General features: G+C 37.7%; 1 protein-coding gene across 7 annotated transcripts in view; it reads left to right on the top strand.

Moving 5' to 3' along the window:
* Window positions 1-18,420, top strand: part of FUT9 (fucosyltransferase 9) — a 108,892-nt gene extending 90,472 nt beyond the window's left edge. For 5 of the 7 annotated variants that reach the window (XM_021392084.1, XM_021392082.1, XM_021392088.1 and 2 more), the window contains exon 2: window positions 16,821-18,420. In XM_021392084.1, coding sequence (XP_021247759.1) covers window positions 16,829-17,908 — 1,080 coding nt within the window. In that variant the 5' untranslated portion in view covers window positions 16,821-16,828 and the 3' untranslated portion in view covers window positions 17,909-18,420. Of the gene's footprint in view, window positions 1-10,129; window positions 11,440-11,481; window positions 11,737-14,425; window positions 14,936-16,820 lie in introns of those variants that run through there. The other 2 variants (XM_021392085.1, XM_021392089.1) reach the window with 2 other exon arrangements.

The raw sequence follows: 20,697 nt of genomic DNA, 5'->3' as shown, positions 1-20,697 counted from the left end.
TGTGCCTCCTGATAGAAGCGAGTTCTCCCTCAGGCTATGTCTGCATCAAGGTGAGATGCACTTCTTCTGCCCTTGCTTTTCTTCAGAAGGTGTTCCAGCTGTACAGATCAGGAGGTAATGCTGTTGTCATGTCCCATCCTGACATCATGCAACAATGTGTACCCATCCTTCAGATTTCACAAAGGATGAGATATCCTCCAGTGATTAAAGGTATTGTGGATAGATAGCTAGAACAATTTCTTTTCCTCTGTAAATTTTTACGATGCTGAAAATGTCCCCACTTTTATCAGGGCAAAATTGAAATCTTTCAAACCATTCCCTCCCTTATAAGCTCTGCTGAAGTTAAAGAATCTATGGGCTTTCCTGAAAATTTGTTCACAATCTGCCAAAAAATATCCTTGAGAGGGTGTTAACAAAATTGATGTTCTCAGGAAACGGTCTTGTTTTTACCCACTGATAATGCTAAAAAAACTCACAATTTATTAAATATTTTGTGATCAAGTACCCTTGAACCTTCATAGAAAAAAGCATAGTTTATGCCCAATGCATCAGAATCCAAAAACATTTCAGAAATAATGCATGGAGAGAAAGTAAGAAACAAAGAGAATTTAATTCACCTTTTCCAATGAAAACAAGAAAATCATTTTATGAGTAGGAAGTCAATTTTTTATGTTTACAGTTAACTGTCCACTAAATCTCAGTTTGTCCTACACTAGCAGAGAACAACAGCTTACATAGTGGAGGAATTTGTAAAAGAAATAAAACTCTTCTGTATTTTAGGCAGTAGTAGCAGTGGAAACATTTCTTTTGTTTTTAGGTTTTGTAAATCAAGATATTCCAAACCTAAATTCTGTGCTACATTTGCGTCAACACTATCTCTTTTATGTAATTTCCCTTATATATTGCAGTTAAATAAAGCAGTGATGTAAAATCCCAATGGAAAAATAAATCTAGCTAGAGCAATCATACTATCAACGCTTCAGCTCTGTAGAACTCCGTCTTGCTTCCTTGCGCAAAATGACAATTTAAAGTATCTCTCCAGAAGTCTCCTGGGAGATTATCATATTTTATTCTCTGTTCAAAAAAAAAAAAAGAAAAAAATCTGTGAGAACCTATTAAACTTCCTGGTGAAATACTTACAGTTCAGTTCTGCTTAATAGGGTAGTTTCAGAGTGGCTGAAATGTAATTTATTTCATTTTACTTTTATCAGCAAGTAAAAGTCATCTATCCAAAACCAGTTTTTCCAGATGCACACATTTCATTTGTTATCATCTTAAATAACATAGAAGCGCAATCAAGTTCCAATATTTGTCAATCATACATGAGTTCTGTTAAGTGAACTTTTACATTCTGTTTAAATACTTTCACAATGGGCATTGAATGAATGCTTGCTTGGCATTCAAAAATGTACCTTAAAGCAGGAAGACTTCCTCTAAGCTGTACAGACATTTCTAAATGTTTCATGAGTACTGTTATCTTGAAAATACATTTTCAAGATAATATTATATTATTTGGAATCTGGAAAATGTCTTTTCCACGTGGATATACCTCTGAACATCCAAAGTAGCTCAATTTTTAAAAGCACTTCTTCTCTGACGTGTAATATAGTGTTTCTCCTTTTGTATTTAGTGTTAGTAACAGATGTCATTGAGAGCTCACTGAGAGCTACAATGCTACAAACAGTCACAGAATCAGCTCTCAGATATGCTAAACACGCTACTATATCTCTCGGCATATAGCTATGAGAGATTATTTCTGATTCTTTGGCAAATATACCAGATCTTGGCAAGTTTTACTGCTGAGACTGAAAAAAAAAAAAAAAAAGTCAAGCATGGTCAATTATTCTTGTGACTTTGTTGCTGTGCTTGTTGTCTGCATTAGATCTGCTTGGGAGCCATACTGCAATTTTGAAACACATAGGGATCCCTGTCTGTCTTTCCTTACAAGTGTTGATTCAGTTCTTAGACTTAGGTGTGCACAAACTATTTTCATTTCAAAAGAGAAGTAATCAGAGGCTTTGTTTCAAAATTACTCCAGAGCTTCATGAGTGTATTCAGATCCAAACCAATGTGAAGGCCAGACCATGTGGGTCCTGAAACATGAACCCTACCTGCACTCAGCAACAGTTCTCACAAAACAGCCAGAGCTCCCACCACAGCCTGAAATGGTTCTCAAGCTTTCTAAAGGGTCTTCCTTTTCATAACAGGCTGTGTATCCTTTCGTGCCAGCTGCTATCAGCAGCTATAACTTCAGTCTCTGCCGCTCCTTCACCATCCAAGAAACAAAATCATGAATTCACTTTAAATGCATGCTAAAAAGGATTGACATAAGGTAGCAATGACTCGCAGATAGACTTTTTATGTCTGGTTTCTAATGAATGTTTCTAGCTTCTAATAATTTGAAACTAGTATTTTTTGTTCTAGTTGTTCTAGCTTAAAGGAAGCAAAATTAATTCACGGAGTGTATTACATACGGTGTATTTATTTACTATGTAGCACACATTAGCTGCCACCTGCTGATTATCCCATAATGAACACCAAAGTAGGAGTTAGAAAATCTCCTCTTGTCTTCATAAATGTTCCTACAGTGTCTACCTTGTTCTGTCTTGGCCATTCTTTCTCTAGTGGTAAATCAGTCTGCAGCAGCTCTGCAAAAGAAATCCTCTCTACTGCTGAACATCTCACGATAGGAGCTTGTCAAGAAGAGACTAAGGCTGCACAAAAGCTGGACTCTTCTAAAGGTGCATTTTCCCAGCCAGGCACCTAGACCTGGGAGCGTTAAGGAAGTAAAGCTGCTGCATGCACTCAGGTCATCCTTCTCTCATTCTCATATAGAACAAAAGAACCTTTATGAGTACAGAATAGTTGAAGCAAAATAAATTCAAACATATCCTGCTTATGGTTTAACCTTCCCTTTTTGCATTGCAGAGCACAATTCTGGAACAATTGGTAACAATGCCAGGTGCTAAGGTGTCAGGCATGACATAAGAACCTGAACAGAATAACTCATAAAATGAACAGAAGATATGTGGGGAAAAAAAAAAAAAAACAACAACAAAAAAACACACAAAAAAAACCCTTTGCTGAAACATTTAAAGAGCTTATTCTAAAATGTCCTTAGAAATATATTTTCATTTGCTTCATTTAAAAAATCTTAGACCTTTGTATTAGCAGCTAAAGTCAATCCACTAGAAATAGCTGGCTGTAAACAGCTGTCATATTTATCATATTTATGATCCAAAACCTAAAAGAGCAGCAAACTTGAAAGATATTCACCGGTAATTAAAATGAAGCTGATAATCACTTCTGACATGGAAAATGCAAAAATGGGCAGAGTAGGAATGAAAAATAAAATGGATTTTAAGAATTCAGTATCTTTAAGGCTTTCTATTCGTACTAGCTACCCAATAGATATACTTGTTTGACTATTAGGAACGATTCTTGAGTAAATCCACCCTACTGGTATGTCATGGACACATATATCAGCATCCTTGTATGAGTAACTGCCTCCTCTTTCTTGCTGTATTTTTTCCAAAACTCTAAAGGAAACTTCAGATCTCCAGATACGTTACAGAACTCTCATGCTGTAAATGATTTTCAAGATTGCAGGATTCAGCCTGCTGCTGCGCATCTTTCTAAGGAAACTGTTTGAGATCAATGCTCTCTTTCATGTCCTTCTTGATAAAAGGGTTAAGGCATAAGACAGAAAAAGATTTTATTTCTTATACGCAATAACCCCATCTTCATTTTTCCTCTCCTCTTTCTACCTATTCCTTCCTGATTGGTGCCTCTCTGAATTCAATGCTCTGTTTCTCCTCCTGGTAGGAGGAGAAACTCCTGGTAGGAGGAGAAACTCATGCATATATACATACATATATATATATAGATGTAAGGATATGATATTTATAATGCAGTGAAGGTATGAAAACTGAGACATGTCTTGAATACATGATTAAATTTCTTTAGGTTACAGATCATTTGTGCATGTGTGTCTGTATAGGGGAGCATTTATTATTTATAACTTGCTCCAGAGTCTAGGTTCCCTGAGCATGCCTTGCTGTCTCTTGAGTTGAGGAAGGTTTTTTATTCCTAAATTAACTTTATTCACAAAAGAATAGCTTTTGTTCTCTTTTTTCTCGCTTCTCACATGTTGCTGCATTCAGCTGAACGAACAAATCCCTAACCATTCTGAAATTAATAGAAGGCTTGCCATTGTTCATGTGAGCAAGATTTCGTCTCTGATACCTCTTGTCTTTCAGGAAATCCAACTTTGCTGACAGATTTTCTACTATAGTTCTGAAAAGAGTTCCACATTTTTTTATTGTACAGATCAAGAGGTCATTGGCTTAAACCTGATTATACTTTCCATTTTCCTCTACTAATGTACTACAGTCAAGAAGATCAGAATGTTTTCAGAGCTCTGAAACAATGATATATGCCAGTGGTATCTGATTTGAATTAATGTGCTATGACTAGTTTCAAGTGACATTTGTTTGAAGGAAAACATTGTATCCCATGGATGCAACTGTTTTGATGTAAATTAAAATAATCATTGTCACATATTATAAAAACTTTATGGTATTATGTTAATCACTTTGTCTTACTTGGACTTCATTTTCACTCCTCCTTTACTTCCACTAAAGCAGTTTCAGTAATAGTTTTCTATCTGTGGTGTGATTAGAATGTTTATTAGAATGTCTAATGTTAATAAAAGCCCTTAAGAATATTTAAGGTATTTCAGAAGTATTGCTATTTCCAAAGCAGCACTGTTTTTGCTTTTAATCTGTAGATTTTAAAGTATTTTATTGAAGGAGGAGAAGTATCACATTCCATACTATAGGTGTAGAAGATGAGATAGAAAGCAATTAATTCTTAGGTTAACTCAAATTTAGTTTCACTTAACTGAAGTTAAAATGATGGATGAGCCAGGAAGTTCTCCTTGTCCTTTGTCCTATGTGAAATGCTTGTTAGGGGATCAACCGGCTCTAATTGCCGTGGCGAAACTGTACTGTCCTTCATCGTATTCGTATGCTGGACAGTAATACCAATATTTCCTAATACCATTTTTAGTGCTTTTGATTTCACTCCCTTATGAAAGATTACAATGTAAGAATCCTATTTACTTCCATTTAATTTGGCTGGGAGGGAGGCTTCATGGTCATTCAATCTTTGTTTTGTTTGATGTCTAGCCTGCACCTGACCTCACAGACCAAAGCCTGCATTGCACTCAAAATCAGCATTAGCATGGATGGCTGTTAACTGTCAGCCTCAGGACAGGAACCCACAAGCTTCCTTAGGATGCCCACATACTGGAAGAATTTACCTAGGCTTATAAGTATGGAGGCACACAGGACAAGCAATGGAGGAGGCTGCCCAGAACAGGACTGGGATGTGCCTTCCTCCATCCCTCACCAAGGCACATCTGGTGCTCTTCAGGAGTGGGTTCTTCTTGGGTTTTAGAGCTGGGAATCTTCCCTTGTGATCAGAGAGATAACCGCTTTCCTTTATGAAGAAATTAGGGTATTACACCTTTTAAACCTAGTCAGAGGAGAATGACAAAAACAGTTATTCAGAGCACTGTCCTTCTGTTGTGATCATTCCAACAGAGGAGATTCAAATCACCTCTGCCACCCCCCTACAGTATTTCCCATTATAAAACTGCAACTGCACGGGGAAGGAGGCAGACTCCACGCTCTACTGCTGCAGATGCGCCCTGGGCATAAATCATTAGGGAGTCAATAGGCAAGAGACAGAAGGAGGTCAAGGGAAAAGAGTAGTGTCTGGATTAGCGGCTAAGGCTCCAATAGGGAGGAAAGGATTCTTTCCACCTAATCGTAAAGCTTTTCACACATTTTAAAATCAACTGCCACTGCCATCGAGGAGCTAGGAAATTTTTAAGGCAAGTGAAATATCTAGGTCCAAATCACTTCAGACTCAAGTAGGATTTGTATCTCTCATCCAAGGTTGTAGCTTCAAATGCTGCATAAAGGGACTTCACCCTATGCCTATTCTTTTAGAAACAGAGAAATAAAAGAAGCTGCTACCACTGCATTTGAGATGGAGTCTGCTGCTGTAGGAGCAGCCACAAAGTTCTTCCTCAGGGCTGAGAGCTAGGAAAATAGCTGGTTTATCAATGTGAGTGTCCCCATCCCTGTGAAGAATGAGCCCCTCCTGGGCATGTGCTGGCACCAGGCTGCTGAGTGCACAGGAGGCTGAAAGGCAGAGAGCCAGGGGGAATTCAAGCATGACTAGCATTAAGAAACAAATGAGCAGAGGCTTTCAGGGTTGCAGTTTCAAAGTCAGACACCAGAGTATCCCCTGAGCCCTATTAGTAGTTCCTGTTTCTGGTTTGGGGCTCCTTAGGACTGGGAGTAGACTAGCCAAGCGTGCGGTTAGGTCCCTCTTATCATCCTGGTCATCAAGTTAGTCTTACCCTTGCTAAGCTGTGCTAACTGCAGGGAACCACAGACTGTTTGTAAAGCCAACTGCTTGTCATCATTTTTCGTCACACCAGCATCCTCAAAGCAGAGGAATACAGAATTAAGCAGAGCACTGCTGTCCTCATACCTAGCTCCTTTTTTTCCATTTTTTTTTTCCATTACTTCTTTCTTTCTCCTTGTATATCCTCCAAGACATCACAGTTGGCTTTCTTTAAAAAGCTGCTCTCTGAGTAAGATGGCTATATAAAAGTTTCCTCATGTAGCAGAAACAAATGAGAACTTTTTCTTTCCCCTGCTTAAATGCTTCTTTCTAATATGTACAGCATGGTTGTAGCAGAAAAAAAGTATGAGCTACAAACCTTAAGATGATAAAAGCATTGCCTAGCAAATTCTATTTTCAAGATAGAGTAAATAATTTTATATTAACTTGTTACTGTAGTGGTAAAAAGAACATGAATTCATTAAGGAATTTTTGCTCTCTTAACAACAGAATAATGTATGACAGTAAAATCCAGTAACTGAGCATCAGAATGGACTGCTTTAACTTATACTGCAGATACTTGTTTTTTCAACAGGCGTAAAAGGAAGAAAATAAGCAAGGAAATAGAAATTTCCATTGCAAGTTTCTTGAGTCTTTCCAAATTAAGCATGAGCTCTGTACTAACTACCAATATGTTTTCTACAATTTACTGTCAACAGCCAGTGCAGAATACTCTTCCTTCCTATATTCTAAGCCTGAGAGTTGCTCTCAGAGGCATCAGTCCATCTGTTCACCTGGACAGTAAGTAGTAACAAGAAAACATCATCTTAGAACACGTAGGTGCTGGTAACTGCTGTAGGACTTTTCCCAGTCTGTAATTCCTTCAAGTCATTCCTTTTATGTATTTGTTGATTCTTGACTGAAGGATTACTTTTTTCTTTTCTATATAAAGTGTCTTTTCAGTGGCTGTTTGTTAAGCTTTGTACTTCTCAGCTTGTTAGACTAGTAGTTCCAGCTCACTGCTCTTACTTTTGTGGTGCACACAAAGACACACTCCAAGAAATTAACCACTGGTTTCTCTCAACTGAGATTTTGTTTTCTCAGACGAATGTGCAGTTTGAGAGGTTTGGTGCTGTTATTTCTGCTGGTTTTTCAATACATACTCTATCAATCATTTTTCCAATATATACTATCTAAAATAATTCTATCTAAAATATGTTCTCATTCTTGATGTTTAGATTTCGAGGGATTGCATTTTTATTTCCATTTATGTTTGTGTGCACATTTATGTATGATCTTAGAGTTTTTATAAGCTTATTATGAGCAACTTTTAATTTAATCTATAGATCTTCCTCTTTCTTTCTATGTATGAGTAGGAAGTCACTTGGATTCATCTCTTAAAAGTTTCCTTTTTTTATAGCCAAACTTGGCTAATGTTTATAGCGACTTAGTAACTTGTTTGCTCCAGCAAGACAAACTACTTCATTTAAGAGTCCTATTTTTATGACTACCTTCCATGTTACATCTACCAGGCTCTTTCTTTAAATATTTAATACTTCACCAATACAAGTCACCTTGAAAACATAACTGTTGGTGTGCAAGGGGACAATGATGGTTGCTATTCTTCCAATTTTCCAATTGTCCATCAATGTTGTGTTAAGGTACTTGCACTTACAAATTCTTACTTAGCTGAAGTGCATTTTTCCCAGATGGAAAATAAGCAGTGATTGTTTTTGGCACTCAGTACCTTAAGATATGAAGGATTTATATTTTATATACTCAGGCTTTCACCTGAAGCTTTGAGTAATGCATTCTCTTTTAAGAAAACAAGAGCAGTGTGGAGCTCTGCTCAAGCTGCAGAACTTGGGTAAGGACTCTTGGCCATTGTGAGTCCTGCTGACTAACACTTGGTTACTTCTTTGTTCAGAATAGCCAAGAAATTCACTTCAATTGGATGGATTTCTAAAAGAATATCTGTCCTTTCACCCTTTGAAGAGCAAAGAGATGTCTTATTTGCAAAGAATGTGGACATATTAAAAAAGGAAAAAAAAAAAGGCCTAGAAATCAACAGCTCTCTTCTCCATTTTCCTTCTGAATGTCCAAGTAAATGTCATTCTCCCTTTCAGCCACAGAGCTGTTTACAACGGATGCGAGCACTTCAGTTGCTCCTTAACTCCTTAGGGTAGTAGCTGTCTGTCTGGCAAGTGGTATCCATAGCAGTTTAGGCTTTGTAAATTAAAGCAAGACCACTGACTTGCATCCTAAAATAACAGTGACATCAGTACAGATCCCAGATCCAGAGGTATAATGAGTTTCTTAAGAAAGAGGTGCTAGGCAGACAGAGAACTGAATCGTTAAGAAGAGACCAAATTATGAGGATTTTATGCAATGTTTTAGAGGCTTCTCAGGCTTTCTTTCTAGACTACAGAACTGTCTCAAGAGTTATGCTGCCACGGGCAGAATCCTCCAGATCTATGCAGTTATATCTACAAAAAGAGCAGCATTAAATCCCAATTAAAATATTCAAGCTTGCCTATGCAGCAAGATTCAACAGTGTGAGTACGGCACACAGCCTCTAATAGTATCTACACAAACAGCTGGTGCTTAGAGCTCCACAAGCCTCTCTTTGCCACAGAAGTAATGCCCCCTAATAAATGTTCACTATTTTAAGCAGGCATCTTCCACCCTTTACTGACTCTTCTCTGTCTGCTTTGCAGGCAAAAATATTTATATTTTTTTCCATTGTACTAGGGCACTATATACTAGGAAATCAGCTAGAAGTAACTGTGATGCTAGGATGTGGAGTTTAGCATACTTGCACAACAAAGACTAGAATTCTTCTTTTGCCACTTTATGCCCTCTCTATGTTGTGCTTAACTCATAGCCATTTTCATGGCTACCAGGAGTTAACTAGGGCTCCCTGGTGGGCTGGTGGCCATCACAAATGCATAGCTTGTTCAGATATGTTCTCTGTTTCAGCTGGGTGCAGATTTACAAGCCAGCCACAAAGCTACTGAATGGTTCTTTCCTTGGTTCTGGCATAGCTGGAGAGAACAGCAGTTTGCTGTCCCCAAAGAACATGGAAAGAAACCACATTACCTACTTCAGGAGCTGCTTTTCTTTGTACAGATTCATTTGATGCAGAGCATTTTCGGTGCTTTTGAACGAAGATTGGATTGTGCTGTATAGCTAGGATGAGTTTTATCTTCAGGAAGATAAGGTGGTTTCCTGGGGAGGTAGATAAAGCTGGTGAAGAACATCCTTTTCTGTGATCAGCACAGTATGGAAAGCCATCACCCCCTTCAGAGAACATTATTAGTTGTAAACTAGCTTTGATGTGGACATGTCAGTGTGGATCTGTCTCTGCATGTTATCAAGTCCGGTAATGCTGCAGAAGTTTAGTAAAACTTTGCAAGAACAACTTTTCCAGTTGTGCCAGTGAGGGAACCAACTGTAGTCTTATGTCTTATATTCCGACTCAGACCTTAGGGTTCATGAGTAGAAAGTGATACTGTGTGAAGTGGGGTTCTGATCCTAATGATGTATTTGGATGGAAAAGATTTCTTGCAGATAGGATTTTCAGGTAATTCTTCTTCTTTCTTTTTCTTTTTTCTTTTTTTTTTTTTAATATGAGGCAGTAGGGGATTGAAGGAGAGTCACTCCAGTATGGACAGCAGTGCTATAGCCACTCTCCTCTGTTATTAAGAGACCCTGCATGGCTGGCTGATGCCTTTTGCTGTGCAGTCAGATTGCAGAAAGGAACGGCTGAACTGGTGCCTCAGCAGCTGGGAAGTGACAGCATATGAGTGCTACCAGGAGGAGGAGAGTATGGATGACAATCAGGGAAAGGCTGGAGGCTACAGAGCCATTGCAGCACACTGTGCACTGCACAGCAACTTGGAGAATGGAGCTGAGATTTGGCTATTTCTCACCAAGGCCAAAGGGGATGAGATACAGAGATTCAGAGATTCACAAAATAGCAGCAGTACCCCAGCCAGCAACTGACAGGAAGCTTTATGTTTTGCCTTTGAAAACAGGGACTAATTTTTTGTTGTCCACACCATTTTTCAGCTTCCTTTACTTTTTCACTGTATGAAGTATTGCTCTTCCATAGCCTGCAAGAAAATTTCAAGATTGAAGATTTTTTACTCAATTTATTCAGCAATTTTCTGCAGTTCTAGGTTACCAAGTTGTGTTTTCATTAGGTACATTTTACAACAATCTGTGTTTAATATCATCACTGAGCTGGGAGGAATCAAGGGAGGTCATATAGCCAGCCCCAGAACCTGAGGGCAGAGTCCAGTCTCATTGCTGAACGATGCATGTCTAACCTGTTCTTAACATTCTCCAGTGACAGCTTCAGCACCATCCCTAAACTAGTCTATCTTAATTAAGCTCTTAGATCATTTTTTTAAGCTGTTCATAACAAAAAAATGCCACTGTTGAATAGAACCATTCTACACTGTTCTTAAAATGCAAACACACAGAACTGGAGTCTGAGGAACTGAACAAATAACTTGAAAACAAAGGAGGTGTAGAGGGGAAGAAAAAGAATGCTGCAGACAATAGAATAAAAATACACAGCCTGAGATTAGCAGCTCATTCAACTCTCAGCCTAAAGGCCTTTAACTCTGTGCAGCCCAGTTGAGTCTTTTCATATTAGGCAGCTTTCAGAAATCTGCAGGACAGGCATGGAAAGGCGTGATAGCAAGCCCATGTTTAGATAGTAGGGAAAAATAACTATCATTCCAGTTGCTAAAAAGGAGGTATAACTGGGAGTAGTAAGAGTTAATTCCATCAAAAAGAATTACTCTTCAGTCTCAGAGAACTGAAGCAAAAGAAGCTTGGGGCACTTGGAGATAAGAAATTACACTCATGCTATCCTGAGGCATTAAGTTTTCGTTTTATACTGCAGGTGAAAAATTCCAGCTATCTGGAAGTGTGGTCTAAGAAGACACTGCTCTTTGCATAAATGTAGATATGCTGTCGCTGGGACTGGTACAGTATGCCAGAGGACAGGTACAGCAATTTCAAAGGATGTTCTTTTCCAACTACATTTGTTTGCATGTGATTCTTATCAGTTCCCACTGCATTCAAATGTCCTTTAAATATTTCCAGGTATCTCCATAGATACTGTCTGCTGCTAGAAGAACCTCTGTCACCTCTGCCACCTGTTTGCCCCAGTGCCCTTCTGCTTCTCACTTTCGATAAATCTCCTTTGCCACAGATGCCCAGTCTGATCCCAAGAGTCATCCTCCAAGGATATCTTGAGATTTTAAAGTATTTCTTCTTAAGCTCTCCTGAGACAGGGTGCTGGTAAGAATTAGCCCTGAACATTTCAGAATTCTAAATAAGGCAAGAGAAGTAACAAGTGATCTTTATTCATTATTCAGTGTCCATGATTTCAGAAATAACACTGTCCCTTTGTTCCAGCTTAATTTTAAAATATTGTCCTTAGTGTCTCTTTGCACTCTTGGAAACAACTCATTCCCACACACCTTCAAATCCTCCAGAAAGCCATTTTAGCTCATCTAGGAGATTTGCAGTGGCTGCCTCTGCTGACAGTCAGTGTTTTTTTCATGGACGCAGCAGCCAGCTTTTTTGGACTGAAAAATCATAGAACTGACCTTGCCACCAAGCCTTTGGAATATCTCAGTACTAGACTAGTAATGACAGTTATACCTCTGCAAGTAGTCACATATTTTGGGCTACTGGCAAAACCTTGAGTGTATACAAGTGAAAGTGATGTAAAGATATGCCAGGAAAATAAGCACTGATATAACTGACCAGAATTTTTACCTCTTTTCTCCCTTCTATTTCTCCCCTATGTAGCATAATCAGAAAAAAAATCATGTCTATCCTTTCCTGGAATAATTAAGAAGTCATCATTGTAAAGGAGCCATGATAAAATAGGTCCTATAAAATTGCATTTTATTTATTTGTGAACATGATGCATTCATATAATATATGTATTTTTGCAAGCCTTGCCTGGTATACTTAGGGTTAATGCCGCTAGTACCCAGCAACTATCTCTGTGGTAGTGTTGCTACTACATGGAGTTGTTTGGTGATGGAATGCCAAAGTTTGCACTTAAAAGGAAACCTTGCTAAGTTTTGTACTGAGGAAAATAGTCTCACACTGAAGAAATACTATATTTTCAAATAGGAAAAAAGCACCTAGAAGATTCTTGCTATGGCACAACACTTGGAAATGTAGTTTATAATGAAACTATCAAAGATACCGAATTCTTCCAGTTGGCAGTAGCCTCAGTAAACACATTTATTTGACAAGTTTTCTTTTCAGAGGCTGCCATGGCAGAAATTGATGGGGGAGGGGATCTGCAAAAAGGAAGTGTGTGCTTCTGTGGTGGAAAGAAAGCCATGAAAGAGGAAGGGTGAGCTAAGGTTACTTGGCTGGATGTGTTGCAATGAATGTCTCCATAGTGTCTGTCACCTTTATAGTGAGAAAGAAGCACAGCAAGAGATCAGCAGCTACCTTGGGCACAAAAGGGAAGAAGAAAATGTTAAATATGGAAAACGCATTTTGAAGAACATGAAAAAAAATCTTCCACAAATGTTACTGGGAAAATGAAACAAAGAACGAACCTATATATCCTAGCATTACAGACAAGCTGCTTCTCAAGAAAATACAATTTGTTGACAGGTGTTTGCCACATGCATTCACTGTGCTGCTGCCTGTGTTTAGGACTAAGAGTCCCAAAAGCCATGAAGGCAGTCTGTTGGTTCCTCAGTCTGCTTTATAGAGGATAAAAGTTATTGCTTCTGAGGTTAGTACTTAATTCTGAAAAATGACTGCTATTCCCTGTGTACATCTTAATAGTCATTGCTGGAGTCACCAGAAAATCTTGTCAGCTCCTTTGTGTATAGGTAAATAATATTGCTAGAAGTATTCTCTCTTCTGCTTCCTTGCAAGCCTCTCATTCCAGGTTTTAATGTCTTACTTTCACAGCACTTTTCCACCATCCCATTAGCAGTAGCTTCAAAGTGAAGCATGCCAGCAACACCTATGTATCTCCTAATGGATGTATGAGTCTGCACAATGAATAGTTAGCTCTCTGAACCCAAAAGATGGAAAATCAAACAGCAGTATCCTGGCTGTGGGCTACGGTTTTGGTGAAAATTAAAACCTAAGAACCGTGCTACCAGATCAGTAGGGGGCACTTGAGTACAGAGGGCACCAATCCAATGTGAGGAAACAAATGTAGAAAGGACAGAATAAATAAACTTGTTTAGTGTTGCAAGATGCTAATGTTGGCCTTCTGGGTATAGAAGCAGCAAGTGTTTATCCTCACATTGACACTACAGTTCAAAGGCTTCCTACACAACCACCACACAGTGGACACAGTAGAATTTCACACAGAGAACAGGATGAATAATATTTGTCTAATTCCTACATAGCAGGAATTGTCATGTGTTGATGCAGGGTTTTTCATTAGTTAGCAGATGAGCTTAGCTCAAAATAATCCCTGCCAGAGAGCATCAAAGAGCTTTTAATTGGAGGATGACTACATAACAAGACAAAATGTTAAGGTACTTTTCTGATTTCCCAGCAATTTCAGTCATGACCAGTTTCTGTGAATAGACACCTTTCCCAACCTATTCCTGAACTCAACTCACATTAGCTCTTAAGTGAAAAGATATACCTATTCTGAGTGTTAGTTTCAATTGAAGAGAAACTAAAAACAGCCACATGACGATTGGTTCAGCCCCTTGTTTTTAATTCAAGTTTCATCTCTTTGAGCTGTTTGACCCAAATCCCTTACTCCTTAGAGAACATGCTCCGACTTATATCATAGACAAGCAGGAAAATAGACTTCTGTTCTCATGGGTCAGGTCATAAACTTCCCTCTAGACATATTTCCAGCAAAATTCAACATAAGCTGCAGAAAAGCCTATGTGATGTATCTGCAGAACCACAAATTGAACTGATGAGACTAAATGGAAAAGTCCTGGACACAACAGTTCTTCCCCTTTACTCCTTTCAGGATCGCTTTGCTAAAAGCATAAAGGACTTGCTAAACTCTGTCCAAGAGAAGAGGATTGAGACGACAGGCATACTCAACACACCCCAATATTTTAAATGACTGTACTGGGTGACTATGTCCGGATGATGTCAGGGAGCTGCCAGGCTACACTGTGTAGAAAGGCCAAGCCTGCCCCATGCCAGACAGAGTTGGTTCCAGTCGGCTCCCACAGCCCTATTGCAGGGCATGGTTGGGCCCAGCAGCGGAGATGGCATATGCTGGAATAAGCAGAAAGTGTGAGGAGGAAGGAGTGACACAGAAGAACTGTTATGGACTGAACACAACCCCCTCCTGCACTGCTTAGAGGGGAGGAAGAAGAATTGAGAGTGATGGAGTAAAGATGAGCCTGGGAGAAGCCACCAAGGGGGAGAAGTGTTTTAATTTTTTTGTTTCTTACTATCCACATCTATTTTAATTGGCAGTAAATTACATTCATTTTCCCCAAAGTGAGTCTGCCCGTGACAGTAAGTGGTAAGTGATCTCCCTGCCCTTATCTCAGTGAATCTTTCCATCTTAATTCCTGCCTCCCCCCTTCCCTGGCCCTGTCCTGCTGAGGAGAGAGAGTGAGAGAGCAGCTGGGGGCCGTGGGCTGGTGCAGCCAGCCAAGGTTAACCCACCACAATACGTAAAACCAGAATTAAGACTATCTGACTTTCCAAAATAAGGAAGAAAGTGTGGCAAATTATTTTTTCCTCAAGATACAGTGTTAACATAGAACTCAGTATGACATTCTCTTTTTGTCCCTTTCCTCAATAATGATTGTGAAAATGCTTTTTGTTGTACTGTGCTGCTACACTCACACATCAGCTTTTACACTCACAAAGCAGTGCATGTATGTTGCGTTAATGGACCTCTGAATCACATTCTGTTGTGTCCTTCTGCTGAATATATTTATTTATCTCACAGGTTAAAGGAGATGAGCTGACTTAAAAGAAATTCTGCTTTCTGTCACTGATTTCTTTTATTTTGAGTATATATTTAATATCTATTTTTAGAAGTGGAACTTGTATAACATTTTTTTTTTTTTGTGGGGCTAACTAGCAAAGATAACAAAAATTGAAAGCACTTAGAAATATGCAGAAAAAGAAAGCCAGACAAATTTTATAGTAATTGAAATGCACTGCACCATTACACTTTCACAGTAGGCCAATAAATACAGTACACTTCTTTTTGGTAACTAACTTCAATTCCTTTTTCCTTTTTAAGTCACAGCACTTTTCACATGATTAACTGTTTTATTTTTAGAACACTTTTGTGTTCTAGGGCTACATTCAGGAGTAGAGGTTAGCTATAAGCAATCCCTAACTCTGGCAGGTTTCACAAGAATGATATGGAAGACAAATGTTGGAAAGATATTTATCAGTTCTCTCAGGAAGAAACAATCAGAGGAAGGACAAAGGAAACTTCTCACTCTTTTTCCCTATAGAAAAATAAAAGATGCCTCACAAAGAAGCAGTGTATCTGTACTTTTCTTAAATTTTAACACAGGACTGTGGCATAAAAACACAATTAAATGTTTTAAGGATATTTTATTGTTCATTTTTCTTTATATGGGGACTATATAAGGCTGACTATGGGAACAGGGGAGCTGAGAACCTGTATTACTGCTTTCCTTCCCTATCTGTTTTAGGACTCCGTAGGAAAAAGCAGGAATGTTCACCTCCATGTACTCATCAGTCACAAGCTAGTTTTTTAAAGGTCTTATTGATCCCAGAAATAACATTCCATTACCATCTTTTTTCATTCCTCTAAAACTGTATCCTCTATATGCATGCAAATATGTATGGACCAAAACTGCAGAATATTAGCTCTAACCCATACACAAGGAAAGAATCAAAGGGGAATTTTTTGTGTCTCAAACCCTTGGCCTAAGTTCTAAGCAAAAACACTTGATATATATCAAGTGTGACATACATTAAAACTCTACTTTCAATTTCTGTCAGTTAGCTTCTAATGTGAAGAAGATAAATATGAATATGACATTAACCAAAACTTTGTCATGAATGCTGTGCAAGAACTCATAGATTTATAGAATAATAGATTCACAGAGTCATAGAATGGTTTGGGTTGGAAGGAACCTTTAAAAATCATCTAGTTCCAAGCCCTTTCCTGTGGACTGGGACACCTTCCACTAGGCTAGATCACGTTGTTAAAAGCCCTGTCCATTATGACTATGAGCACTTACAAGGATAGAGCATCCCTTTTTTACTTAAAAGTTTCTGAAGTTACAGATCAGAAGTACTGAAGTTTGTCCATTTTGATGCCTGATGTCTGATTGCTTTAAGAGGATATATATATATGTAATTGAAAAACCTGATGTTATTTTCTCTCTTTGTCTTCCTCTCTTTTTCCTCAGAACAAATTATGACAGCAACATCTAAAGGAATTTTCCGGCCATTTTTGATTGTCTTCATTGTCCTTGGTTGTTTCATGGCATTTATACTAATTTATATTAAACCAACAAGCAGCTGGATCTCTAGTCCTGTGGAATCAGCCAGCTCGGTTTTGAAAATGAAGAACTTCTTTTCTTCCAAAACCGATAATTTTAATGAAACTGTTATTTTGGTTTGGCTTTGGCCATTTGGTCAGACATTCGACCTAACATCCTGCCAAACAATGTTCAACATCCATGGGTGCCATCTGACTATTGACCGCTCACTATATAACAAGTCCCACGCAGTTCTCATTCATCACAGGGACATTAACTGGGATCTGACTAATTTACCTCAGCAAGCCAGGCCACCATTCCAGAAATGGATTTGGATGAACTTGGAATCTCCAACTCATACTCCACAAAAGAGTGGCATTGAACACCTCTTCAACCTAACCCTGACTTACCGGCGTGATTCAGATATTCAGGTGCCTTATGGCTCCATGATGGTCGGTACAGGTTCCTTTACATATGAAGTGCCAAGTAAAGAAAACTTGGTTTGTTGGGTTGTAAGTAACTGGAACCCTGAGCATGCACGAGTCAAGTATTACAATGAGCTTAGCAAATACATTGAAATCCATACCTACGGACAAGCCTTTGGAGACTATGTCAATGATAAAAACTTAATTCCAACTATCTCCAGTTGCAAATTTTACCTTTCATTTGAAAATTCAATCCACAAAGATTACATTACTGAGAAACTTTACAATGCTCTTCTGGCTGGATCTGTACCAGTTGTACTGGGCCCTTCCAGAGAAAACTACGAGAATTACATTCCAGCAGACTCTTTTATCCATGTGGAAGATTTTCTATCCCCAAGAGAGCTGGCAGAATATCTTCTGATGCTTGACAAAAATAACAAGATGTACCTTAGTTACTTCAACTGGAAGAAGGATTTCTCAGTGCATCTTCCTAAATTCTGGGAATCACATGCATGTCTTGCTTGTGATCATGTGAAAAGACACCAGGAATACAAGTCAATTGGAAATTTAGAAAAATGGTTTTGGAATTAATTTGTGTATATGCACTTTTTGGAAGAAGCCAAATGGATCTTTAGTCTAAGTGGAGAGTAAAGGAATAAGGAAAAAGAAGGAAGGATGAACCTTACAGAATCTTACACCAAGGTTTATCAGCCATCCTCTCTTGGCTATCCTATTTATATTTTGTAAGAGATTTTAAAAATTATGAGCAGCAGTCATCAATACTCAGTTTTAAATTATAATATACATACTAATTATGTGCACTGAAGGAAATATGATTGTTTACTATAATTTTTAAACAAGATTTTTCACATTTTCTGTGGAGTATGTCTCAGTCTTACACATAAAGTTGACATTTTAAACAATTTTTTTCTTGTTTTTTTTTTTAAACATTTTATTGACTGTTTAATCTATTTGCAAAATGAGAACACAACTCCTAAATGCCATAGAGAATTTTAAAAGCATAATTTGCTCTGCTGGTCTGAAATGTGTGTAATATTTAATTAAAAAAAAAAAAAAAAAAAAACAAAGAAGAAACAGTACAGTTAATATCTACAATTGTTTCCGTGTGATAAATTGCACCCCTTTTTAGGGGTGCAGAATCTAGAAATACAGTTTTTCAAAAAGAATCACAGTAGCAGACAGTCTTTGTTTCAAAAAAATATGTATATATACTTTCTCAATAAACAACTCGTAGAGTTATTTTAGCAATATGTCAGTTCTTACCTTCTGAAGAATAGAGAAGCGAGATATTGAGAAAATGAACAATCTTAGTGACCAAAGCCCTGATTCATTCAACTTTTGAGTGCATTTAAATGTAGCTTATCCTTAAATTTTTTTGTGTCTCAAGTACAGTTTACATGAACCAGGGCTGTAATTGGTATCATACCGATCAGAAGTAAAAAGAATTTAGGTATTCGATTGCATCAGCCTCATGCACTGAATGCAGCTGGTAATAGTGATTGTTTAGAAATAGCTCGTCGAGAAATTCTAGAAATTTCTCTCCTAGTTCTTTTTATAATTGTGGTGTTTCTCTCCACTTCTGTAAAGGTCTGTTAAACTTTAACTAGGTGGATGACTTGCTGAGTGGCAAGTTTCTTTTCTGAAAGAAATATGCTGAAAATCAGTAAATAAGTTATCATGCTGAAATATTCAACCATTTGACTCATTCAGCTAATGAGTTTTGGTTTTTGAAAATATTTTATGTGACAGGTATAAACAAAAGCAATCTCAAGAACAGTAGATGCTTTCAAAGGGAAGTTCTTAAGTATTAAATTTGCTCTGATAGCAAATACAAAAAATGTGAAGATTGTCATGATTGTTTAAAATATGTCTGTTTCTAATGTCTGTTATTTGATCTTATTACTATTTTTTTCAGCAGCTAAGACTTAAATACTGGATTGCTATGTATTGTCTTATGTATAAGGTTTGCTTAATGACATGGACATATAGATATATTTTGGTAGCAACTGAAAGCCAATCAGCTTGTTTTTTTCATGCCAAAATATTACAGATTGCTCTTACTAATGAGTTGCAGTCAGCTTCAGAATCATATGTCTACTTTTTTGATATGTTTAAAACCATGCTAGGTATGTGCATTCTTTTCTTTAAACTACAGAAAGAGTTGTAAAAGAAATTGAAGTAAATGTTAAAAGGTACAAACTCACTGGTAAACATCACACAGTAAAGTAGTACATTATTCCAATAGTTAACAAGTGAACATTGACTTTAAACCTTTAAGACTATCCATAAGTAAAATGAAACGAGGTGTAAAAATGTTTAAGGATGAAGGCAGAAGATAGTGCATTTTCATTTACTGTGAACAAATATATGTTCTGCTACTAAAGTAAGGCCTGGTAAAAGAAACTATTAAAAAAAATCAGAAAATGAAAAGATTATAAAAGTTTAATGAAAAACTTCAGCTTTTGTGATGTAGAAGACCTTATTCAAGCAACATAATTGATCAAATATGTAAGATTAAACCTGAAGACAACAATTCTGATGAAGGGATTAAGGGATAAGCAATGATAAAATTTAGCAAAAAAAATATGATTTGTGAGATACTTCTTTTACCTCACGCTGGAATGGAAACATGGAAGGCTGTAAGAGAAATATAGTTAAACTTCTAAACTCAGAAACTCCTCTGGAAATGTTATAGAAGAACTTGTGTTCCTCCCTGTGGCTTCAAAAGCTGTTTTCTGATCCAAATATTAATTTATTTTGTTTATTGCTGTCTTTTAAAGTTTGTTTACAAGATATGTGAGCCTTCTAGATTCACCAGCATTCCAGTAGGAAAGATCTTACCATACAAATTAATGCAATAGAAGGAAACCCAGTCTTCTGAAAACAAAGCACTGACATATATGTAATGTGAATATCATTTCTATCATTTTGAAGGCAAGTGGCTATTGCCTACATGAACAAAACCTTTCTATTTCTTCATACCTTTTGTTTTCAGGAGGGTTGTGAAGTTCTCAGCTGCTGAAAATGCCATTGCTTTGGCTGGATATCCTGATCTCCTTGATGATGGAATTCAGAATTTTTTTTGCATTGACCTCACTCTTTTGTGAACTTCCACAGCCCCTTACTTCATTCCTCACACTGGACAGCAGGAGTTGTGCTGGGTGTTACAAGGCCTTAATCAGATGAGACCAATTCCTTAGCCTCAAGATCAAACGTATCAGCTCTTACATTATTAAAAAGCGAGCACAATAGTGAAATGACAAAAAATGTGACTTGTTTCTATGAAAATCTATCGGTGTTGTGGTTTAACCTAGCAGACAGCTAACCACCACATAGCTGTTCACTCCTTCCTCTCTAAG

This window comes from Numida meleagris, chromosome 3, assembly GCF_002078875.1.
Source record: "Numida meleagris isolate 19003 breed g44 Domestic line chromosome 3, NumMel1.0, whole genome shotgun sequence".
NCBI lineage: Eukaryota > Metazoa > Chordata > Aves > Galliformes > Numididae > Numida > Numida meleagris.
Note: the sequence above shows the minus strand (reverse complement) of the source record. Positions and strands in the feature narration are given on the sequence as shown.